The sequence below is a fragment of the Felis catus genome, chromosome B1 (genome assembly GCF_018350175.1).
Source record: "Felis catus isolate Fca126 chromosome B1, F.catus_Fca126_mat1.0, whole genome shotgun sequence".
Taxonomy (NCBI): domain Eukaryota; kingdom Metazoa; phylum Chordata; class Mammalia; order Carnivora; family Felidae; genus Felis; species Felis catus.
The window spans coordinates 187,257,298-187,267,849 of NC_058371.1; the positions used below are offsets into that span (position 1 = coordinate 187,257,298).

Below are 10,552 nucleotides of genomic sequence, written 5' to 3' on the forward strand. Positions count from 1 at the left end.
GACTGTGAATAAAAAAGCAGTTTCATCAGGCTGTTTTAAGGATAATGCAGAATATCTTAGATTCTCTGTCTAGTTCTTTATCCTTTAGTAAATAATTTCTCAAGTACTTCCATCCAAAATAAATAAATAAGTTTCTTGATTGGTAGCATTTAATTACTAATATTGTCCCCTGCATTGCCTGAGCATTTCTTTATTGCATTACACATTAAGCAGTCTCTTGTGTTCTTGCCCAGGAAGGTAATTGCCATTTATAATAATCTTCCCACTAGAAGATACATTCTTAATTTCAAACAGCTGACTTGTAATGGAACTTACAGTATACGGTTTGCTGGCTGAGAGCATCCTGTATGCAAACTCAATGAGAAACAAACATATTCTGTGTTAGTAATGTTTGCTAGTTGCTTATGGATACAGGAGCTGCTTCTTATGAGGCCCTAAATCATTCATTTCAATTGTGCATCTCCCTCGACAGCCACACATAAAGTGTTTTTGTAAGTGTACCCTGCCTTTGCCTTTATTTTATAGATAATTTGAATCAGGAAGATTAAGTGGCTTTCTGAAGAATAAACTACCAAAAGTAGGTAAAACCCAGACCCATTCAGTTTGTCTTTTGCTTTATCAACACATTCAGGCTGATTCTCCATCTAAATGGAAACCCATTATCAATACCTAAATACCATTTTAAATAGGTATAGCTATAATGAAATTGTTTCCCAAAGAATCAGTGGTAATTACACCAGTTAAAGCTCAGAAGAGAGACAAGATAATGAATAGAGCCCAGAAATGCTTGCTTAAGCAACAATTCACAAAATGATGCCTAATTTTCTTAAACAGTAAAACCCAGAAATAAAAGGAAAATCGGCTGGAATAAAAAAAAGTCCCACAGGATTAAATACTTCACTTTAACATTGTGAGGAGCAGGGTCCTGGAGCCCAGCAGGCGTAGATAAAGTTTCAGTTTTGAACTGCTTAAGATTCTTTTATCAAAAGTTGCTGTAAGGTAGAGAAGGCAAAGCTGTAAAGTCAGGGAACCTCAGGATTACCTAAGCTAGCTTTTGGACTATCTAAGGGAGACACTTGGCGAGTAAGTACCTGGTTCAGATGCTAGATCCTTACCATTTCTAATTTCTAGTCTGGCTAATAAAGTTTCTGCTGTTACCAAGCATACGGTTGAGAATCCAACAGTTTTAGTTTAGAAACGGCTGGTGCAGATTCCTTCTCTAAAGAGTAGCTTAGAGTGTGGCTCAAAGCATAGGTACTTTTCCATTACAAAGAATAAGACAGACATTGAAGAAAATGTGTTAAAAATATTTCTGGAAGTTTGGTTTAGAACCTTGTTCAAACCCTTTTGTCAACATCCAAGGGGTGAATGGTTCCAAATCTAAGAACTGATAAAAATTAAGATTCATTGTTTTAGGGTTTTCTTGTATATAGTTTGCTAAGTCTTGTGATGGAAAAAATGCTGAAAGCCATGCTATGTTATTTGAAGGTTACAGAAATTGTCAATTATTATCTCCCAATTAAAATGCGGTTTCCCAGGGGTGCCTGGGTGGCTCAGTTGCCTTTTAAGCATCTGACTTTGGCTCAAGTCATGATCTCACAGTTTGTGAGTTCGAGCCCCGCATCGGGCTCTGTGCTGACAGCTTGGAGCCTGGAGCCTGTTTCAGATTCTGTGTCTCCCTCTCTCTGCTCTTCCCCTGCTTGTGCTCTGTCTCTCTGTCTCTGTCTCTCTGTCTCTCTCTCTCTCTCCCTCTCTCTCTCTCTCTCTGTCTCTCAAAAATAAATAAATGCTTGGGGTGTCTGGGTGGCTCAGTCAGTTAAGCATCCCACTTTGGCTCAGGTCATGATCTCAAGGCTTGTGAGTTCGAGTCCCATACGGGGCTCTGTGCTGGCAGCACGGATCCTGGAGCCTGCTTCAGAACCTGTGTCTCCCTCTTTCTCTGCCCTGTCCCGCTCACACTCTGTCTCTATATTTCTCAAGAATAAACATTAAAAAAATTAAAAATAAATGTTAAAAATAATTTTTTAAATGTAATCTGATTAAAATGTAAAATTGTATTCACTGTGGTGTGAGGAAAGAACACAGTGCAGAAGGAAACAATATCTACTAAACATTTTACGTAGATAAAAAGGAAAACGTTTCATGGACTGAGGAGAAAAACGTATTTAGAGAGTAGTATTCGACCGTAACTATTAGTTAATAGTGAAGGGAAAAAATAACTAGGCTGTTACCTAGCTATTGCTGAAGTAATTTGGCTTAGAGACTGAATGATAGATCTGTGAAGTAAGAGCTAATTCCGTTTTCTCAATACACTCAAAACTTCTGACTGTTTAAGAATGACATTAGAAAGAAGTAAGTTTCAGGTATTGTTGAGGAAATAAAAGTTCAAATATTTTGGTTATTTGCCCCTTTATTGTCTGTTAGATGTTCGCTGAGACTGAGCTCTGTCCCTAACTTCTCCAGCATCGTGAACTGTGTAGGCCATCTAAGGAATTCTATCACAGACAGTAAGGTAGATGGAGTCTCCTTTTTACCACTCCAGTTTTATCTTGAGTCATTTTATAGGAGTAAATGGGGGTGCTTGGGTGGCTCGGTCGGTTAAGCGTCCAACTTCGGCTCAGGTCATGATCTCATGGTCCGTGAGTTCGAGCCCCGCATCAGGCGCTGTGCTGACAGCTCAGAGCCTGGAGCCTGTTTCAGATTCTGTGTCTCCCTCTCTCTCTGCCCCTCCCCTGTTCATGCTCTGTCTCTCTCTGTCTCAAAAAAAAATAAACGTTAAAAAAAAATTTATAGGAGTAAATGCTTGAAATACAGAGGGCACCTATAATTAGACAGCGTGTAGTCTGTAAATGCCAGAAATAAGTGAAAGCAAGACTTCGTTTTTCTCAGTGCTACCCTTAACTCACTTGAGGTAGGTAAACTTCTCAGAGATGCTGAAAAGATCTTGTATGTTACCTGGGTGCTGTTCCTGAATATTGAATGTATGAAATCTTCATTAACCAAGAGAACACATTGAAGATATTTTTTCTTTCCCCTTTCTCCTTAGGGATCTGACAAACAATCGAATAGGATGTCTGAATGCAGACATATTTCGAGGACTCACCAATCTGGTTAGGCTGTAAGTATGCTTTTCTATTAAAATGTAAGAAAGCATGTGAACTATTGCTCAGATATTTATAGATACCCGTGACATGTTTAATAGTAAAGTAGCAACTGTTGGGATTATAGAAGGAGAAGCAGATAGCTGGAAATTCAATCCTGGAGACATATTGTCCTCAGAACTTAATACTCTGTTACTGTGCGCACGCACACATGCACACACAGAACCACACAATGTGGTATGTGCCTCAGAGGACATGTTCGTGTGGAGAGAGGTGGTCGGAAGCTTTGCCAGTCTGGATAAATTTCCTCGAAGAGGTAAAACGTGAGCTGATGGTCCAGAGATTGTAAAGATTTGGTTAGTTAGAAAGGAAAAGAAGCGGAACAAATGATGCATGAAAGTGGAAATAGGAGCAAAGCCATTGTCAAGGGGAAGGCCACTGGTGTGAAGAATAAAATAGCCATTTGAATTGTGATGCCTCTGACTTTGTGATTTGGGGTGAGTTAACTTTTGTGAGCTTTTCGATTATTTTTCATCTGTTAATATAGGTTAATATACCTCAAGGTTATTACAAAGATGAATTAAAATTTGAATTGTCTGTATCTATCTCAAAATTTACATATGATATAAATGCAGAAGAACTTTGTATAAGCCATCAAATGCATTTTTTTAATTTTAATTTTTATTTATTTATTTATTTATTTTTTTAATTTTTTTTTTTTTAACATTTATTTATTTTTGAGACAGAGAGAGACAGAGCATGAATGGGGGAGGGGCAGAGAGAGAGGGAGACACAGAATCGGAAGCAGGCTCCAGGCTCTGAGCCATCAGCCCAGAGCCTGACGCGAGGCTCAAACTCACAGACCGCGAGATCGTGACCTGGCTGAAGTCGGATGCTTAACCGACTGCGCCACCCAGGCGCCCCTAATTTTTATTTTTTAAAATGAAGAAGAGGTTCTGTTTGGGAATAACTAGAAGTAAGGCCGATAATAATAGAACTTTAATTTTTTCTTAACGCTTTTTTTATTTTATTTTTTGAGACTCAGAGAGTGCAAGCAGGGGAGGGGCAGAGAGAGAAGGAGACACCAAATCTGAAGCAGGCTTCAGGCTCTGAGCTGTCTGCACAGAGCCCAGTGCAGGGCTTGAACCCATGAATGCTAGATCATGATCTGAGCCCAAGTCACGTGCTTAACCAACTGAGCCACCCAGGCGCCCTTATAATAGAACTTTATATGGGAGCATATGAGAAGAAGATAGAGGCTTAGATCCGATTTAACAATAGGAATCCACTGAAGGACATTTATCTGGGAAGATGGCATAAAATCCTATTTTAGAGAGTAGTAATCTGGGAATAGGGTGCAGGATGAAATTCGGGATTTACAGTAGAAGGTCTAGTTACGAGGGTTGTCTGTGTCTGGTTCTGTCTCTTTGTAGCTTTTCGGAATGTTTCTTCAACTTCATTCATGTTAACTTTGAAAAAGCTGTTAGGGGGCTTAACCAGGGAGATGAGTTCACCCTAGCAGGAAGGGAGGGGACTTAGGATCACCTGTTAGAATACCACAGAGGATTCCTGTTTATTAGCAAACTCATAATACTTTTCAGTGAGCCCTTTAATTTAGGGGGAGAGGTATATGGCCAAGATTCCTGTGTTGAAATAGAAGACTGATTTGGTGTACAGCTTTACTCATAACTGGAAATCAATGAAACCAATTGCATTTTTTTCTTTTTTTGAGGCTTTTATCACAGCAATTTTATTTCAGTGCTTTTATTATCTCTTCTTGAGGGTTTTGTATTTTTGGTTTTTGAGGACTGCACAGGAATTGGCAAAATGAGGCATTTATGGAGAAAAATCTGTTATATTTTTGGATAGCTATGACTCAAGTAACAAAAAAGAGTCTGGAGTCTACTGTTTTCATTGACTTTGGTTCCAGATGGATTTATAGCTTCGTCAAAAGAACTAGAAGGGGCAGTCTTTATGTTAGGGCGTTTCCTTACTATTTCCTTACTGTTTGTTTATTTGTTTGTTTCTTTCTTTCCCTCCCTTTTCTTTCTTTCTTTCTTTCTTCTTTCTTTCTTTCTTTCTTTCTTTCTTTCTTTCTTTCTTTCTTTCTTTCTTTCTTTCTTTCTTTCTTTCTCTTTTTCTCTCTCTCTGTCTCCTTTCTCTCTTTCCTTTTCTTTCTTTCTCTTTATTTCTTTCTTTCTTTCCTTGCTTTTTTTTCTTTTTCTCTCCTTCTTCCTTTCTTTTCTTCCTTTCCTTTCCTTTCCTTTCCTGTCCTGTCCTGTCCTGTCCTGTCCTCTGCCTCAAAAGCTGAAGTTTTAAAGCTCGGGTACATCTCTTACATTTTTAATTAATTCTTTGATATCTGTTGTGAGAATTTACAGGACATTTATTCAGGTAAATTATTCAAACAAGAATAGTGCTACCAGGTCTCCTACTTTGAGATTTGATTGAGATAATTTTGTAGCCCATGTAGTAATAGGTCTTTGTGGCTTTTTTAAATGCAACAGTTGATGGCACATACAGAAGTAAACCTGACTTAACATCCTTTAAATACTGTTCTAAGAAAAATTGGCAATTGAGGTAGCTTCTTAATGTTCAGAAATGCATTGTAATGGAGATGCCTATAATAATTTGGGTTGATCTAGGTCTAGAGCTGTGGATCAAGAAACTTTGGACAAGTATTCTATATGGGCAACAGCAATTTCCCAGTTTCTAGGCTGAGCCACCCTGTGTGCTGGTTGTGAAGGCTAAAAACAATTCGTGTTTCCCCCTGGGAAGAAAAACATACTTAAAAAAAAAATTTTTTTCTAATGTTTATTTTTGAGAGAGAATGCGCTAACAAGGGAGGGACAGAGAGAGGGAGATACAAAATCCGAAGCAGGCTCCAGACTCTAGGCTCTGAGCTGTCAGCACAGAACCTGACACAGAGCCTGATGCTGGACTTGAACCCATGAGCTATGAGATCATGACCTGAGCTAAAGTCGGACACTTAAACGACTGAGCCACCCAGGCACCTGAAAAACATATTTAAAAAAAATGTTTATTTATTTTGAGAGAGAGAGAGAGCACGCCAGCCTGGGGAGAGGCCGAGAGAGAGAGGAGAGAAAGACAACCCTATGCAGGCTCTGCGTTGTCAAGAGATCCTGACCTGAGAGTTGGACGCTTAACTGGCTGAGCCACCCAGGCACCCCAAAATAGTATTTTCTTAGTGTAACAAGTGGAAAAAAAATTTGATTAGCAATGGGGCACATAGTGCATTTCTTACATACGATCTGTCTGCCCCCCAAAAGACCAGGTGTACAGAAGAAAGGAATCCACAGTGGATCACTCTTGTAGATATTTCCTCTGCTGCTGCTTCAGGGGACTCTCTGGGTTGCCCTGGAACTTGGCATCTGGGACTGGCTGGGCTTCTTAGCCAAGGAGGCTGGAATGGAGGCCTTTTGCCAGGGAGGCCGGATGAGACCTTGGCACACAGACTGTATAGCCTTCTTGCCCTGGCTTCTCATTGTTTTGAAACAAGCTGTGGCTTTAGAGGCTTAGGTTAAGAATTCAAAAATAACTTTAAATAGTCTGAGGCTTCAGTGGACATGGATGGGGAGGGTAAAATTGATTAATTCTATCTGTGGATCTCAGCCTTTGTTGATGGAGAATTTCTGGGGAGAACCGTCTCAGAGAAGTGAGGGCTTAACTTCCCAGAGGTACCCACCCTATCCCTCTCAACAGTGGAAACAACCGGCAAACCGAAGATGAGGAGCTGAAAATGGATACTATATTTAAATTTTTTTTTAATGTTTATTTATTTTTGAAGGCCAGAGAGACAGCGTGAGCTGGGGAAGGGGCAGAGAGAGAGGGAGACACAGAATCTGAAGCAGGCTCCAGGCTCTGAGCTGTCAGCACAGAGCCCAATCTGGGGCTTGAACTCACGAGCTGTGAGATCATGACCTGAGCTGAAGTCTGACAGTCAACCAACTGAGCCACCCAGATGCACCGTGGACACCATATTTAAAAGCCAAACCAGAGATTTTTTTTTTCCCCTCTGAATTGCATTGTATATTTTCATTATAAGTCTCTCTCCTTCATTTAGGAGGTTAATTTCCAGAGAAATGGTTAGGAGATCAGCAAATCAAAAGCTTTCTCCTTTTTTCTTTCTTATGAATTTTGATCAATTTAAATCTGGTATTTCTTTTCCTAAGAATTACACATTTAATATTTTTCTATCAGAAATAATTGGTAAGTGGTGTTTATGAAAACTTCCTTTATACAACTGAACAGATAATGATGTCATTAAGTAATAAAACCATTTAGAGACCTGAAGGAAAAGTTAAGCCTCCTTCCATCACCTCAGACATACCACTGTGAGGTCGCCTGTACTCACTATGTGGCTGTCTTATTTTCTTATTTTCTGTTGCTCCCACAAATGTACGGGCATGCATATAGGGCTTTAAGTGTGTGCTGTACTCAGCAGTTTACTAAAAAAAGTACCCATATATCATTAATCTGTTTTCAAGGGGGTACATGTTGTCGTAGTCCTTGTTTGTTAATAGTTACAGAATATCCCTAGTGTAGAACTGATTATAATTTAGTCAATTGTTCTTCTGTTGAAGGAGATTCTATTTGATTGTATTTTCCCTTCCTTTAATCCATTGGCCCTGGTAAATATCCCTGTATATACACAGGTGATGTATATACTTAACTTATAAGAATTCAGATGTATCTGTTTACAAAAAAGTAAGTAAATAAAAATTAAGACATTAAGAAACAATGCAAGGGTGGGAGTGGGGGATGGATGGATAAGTCACCTGCTGTTCCATTCAGGGAGCTGATAGACTGGGGAGCAATGACTTTGCTGTGCCGTTGTCATTCTCAGTTCCCTTTTGCTTTTTCTGTGTAAGCCTCTCCGAGCTGGAGTGTGATTGTAGTGTTTTAAAACACGTGTAAGTTTTTATGGTCCCCAAACCAAAGCCAGTCACTCTGTTTGGTGTTCAGCCAGTCTGTTTGAACGCTGGAGGAAAAATTGGTTTGTGTTGGGATTTCCTGGAAGGATGGCATGTCTCACCCCAGTGTGATTCCTTCCTCTGTGATTTCCAAGAGGAAATCGCTAATAATAACTAATAATTAGAATAAAATTACCTAATAATTAGAATCTAATGATCCCTGTAAGGTGCTTTTATTTTGTTTATACTTAAATCCTGTATTTATAGGATAGAGATTTATTTCCAACTTACTATTAAGGAATTTTTCAAGCTTGTAAAAAAAAATTAGAGACAATTATATAAGGAATTTCCATGTAGCCTTCCTCCTGTTTTAACACTTAGCAACTTCATAACCAGTCTTGTTTTAGTTATGCCTCCCATCTCTTTTGCCTTCCTGCCTACATTGGTTTAAACAGATCCAAGTAATCACGTAATTCCACGTAGGATAGCTTCATACAGGTACTGTTGTTCATTTTAATTGCATGTAGGTTACTTTTTTTTTTTAATTTTTTTTTTTTAATGTTTATTTATTTTTGACAGAGACAGAGACAGAACGCGAGGAGGTTAGGGGCAGAGAGAGAGGGAGACACAGAAGCAGAAGCAGGCTCCAGGCTCTGAGCTGTCAGCACAGAGCCCGACGCGGGGCCCGAACTCACGAGCTGTGAGATCATGACCTGAGCCAAAGTCGGACGCTCAACCGACTGAGCCACCCAGGCACCCCGTTACTTTTTTTTAAGTTAATTTCAAGAGGAGAGAGAGAAAGAGCCGCGCGATGGAGTGAGCACAGACATGCGGGTGGGGGAGGGGCAGAGGGAGTGGGGAGAGAATCCTAAGCAGGCTCCACACCCAGTGCAGACCCCTGTGTGGGGCTCGATCCCAGGACTGTGACATCATGACTTGAGCCAAAATCAAGAATGGGACGCTAAATCCACTGAGCCACTCAGGTGCCCCTAGGTTACTTTTTAAAAATATAATAATGATTTACGCTTCCATCTGTAATACCCTTTTCAAAATCCACGTTCAGTATCCCTTCTGATAGGCCAAAAAAGAGAAGGGCATCTCTTTCATCATTCTTTTAATCGCAAATCTCCTTTTTTGTTTGGTGCTTACATTCCTAGGCAGCTCTCCTATGAGAATCTGAACCCTTTTATCCAGGCCTTTTCTATCAAAAATTCGTATATTATATTTAAAAGCCAATCCAGAGAGGTCTTTTTTTTTGTTACTGAATTTCATTGTATATTAATTTGTGAAGGATTGGCATTTGTGTCATATTAAGTCTTCCCATCCAGGAATACACGACTGCAGATGTCACAGAATGGCTGACCTTTCCCGGATCAGTTCTGTCCCCTCTCCCCACCAGGGAATCCATCTACCTGATTGCCCACACAGGAGGGATTCAGTCCAGACCCCAGTGAGAGGCAGGATTTTTCCCAAGTCTCAGGGCATCTCCTTTGAGAATTCTAGGTCTAAATTGTATCTATTCTTGATAGTACTATAGACAGAGAACAGATCTTCAGATCTTGTGGGGGTTGACCTTCCTGCCATTTTTCCGGTGCCCTCAGTCCTGATTTAGTATTCAGAGCCTCCTGAAGTGGAGTCCACATCCCGAATAGTCAGCCACCACCACGGAGCACCTACTGTGTACACAGCTTGTTACTAGCTGCCAGGGGTACCCTGATAAACAAGACGCACAAGTCCTGCTGCTCCCGGAGCTTATGGTCAAGCACGGAATACTTCTGGGTTTACCAAACCACTCAGATTGTAGCATGGGACGTTCTGGGTTTAATTCATACAAAACTCAGCAAGGGTTAGGTATTTATTAAAGTCATCTGATACAAGGGGAGGAAACAAAATAGGTTAAGTAATTTGCCCAAGGCCCACACTGAATTATGTCCGTCTTAAACCCTGGACTCTTTCCACTCTGTTCACATTTTTTATCCACTTCCTGTGGGTTGCTGCTGATGATTATTCAGATCATCCTTGTCCTTGTCCTTTTCTGATTTTTAAATTTCTGCTTTCTTACATGATGCGGAGTTAACATACCAAGACTGATTTACTTAAAATTAGAGCATGACTAAGGCTCTACCTTATTAGTAAGGTAGCTTTTAGATTCGCCTGGTATTTGGTAGAAAATCCTATGTGATAGTAATAACTTTAATTTTATTACTTGAGATAGGCTGAGAACAAAGTTATTCATCCTTGGATAAAGTATTTACTACTTGCTCCTTTTTATAAGATTTAAAACAACTTTCATAAATTCTTTATAACATTATAAAGTGATTGTAGGACACTTTAGAAAATTGTATAAAATGATACATAATTGTATTTTTTATATGAAATTATTTCCTTTTTTTTTTCTTTTTTCTTTCCCAGAAACCTTTCAGGGAATTTGTTTTCTTCATTATCTCAAGGAACTTTTGATTATCTTGGTTCATTACGGTCATTGTAAGTAAGAAAAAATTTTTTTTCCTGTTTTGA

The 10,552-nt window shown here is 39.5% G+C and overlaps 1 protein-coding gene across 3 annotated transcripts in view; it reads left to right on the forward strand.

Moving 5' to 3' along the window:
- The window catches only part of ADGRA3 (adhesion G protein-coupled receptor A3), a 136,245-nt gene that overhangs the window by 50,799 nt on the left and 74,894 nt on the right, over positions 1-10,552 (forward strand). For all 3 annotated transcript variants that reach the window (XM_023253254.2, XM_045056541.1, XM_045056542.1), the window contains exons 4-5: positions 3,047-3,118; positions 10,448-10,519. In XM_023253254.2, coding sequence (XP_023109022.1) covers positions 3,047-3,118; positions 10,448-10,519 — 144 coding nt within the window. The remainder of the gene's footprint in view (positions 1-3,046; positions 3,119-10,447; positions 10,520-10,552) is intronic.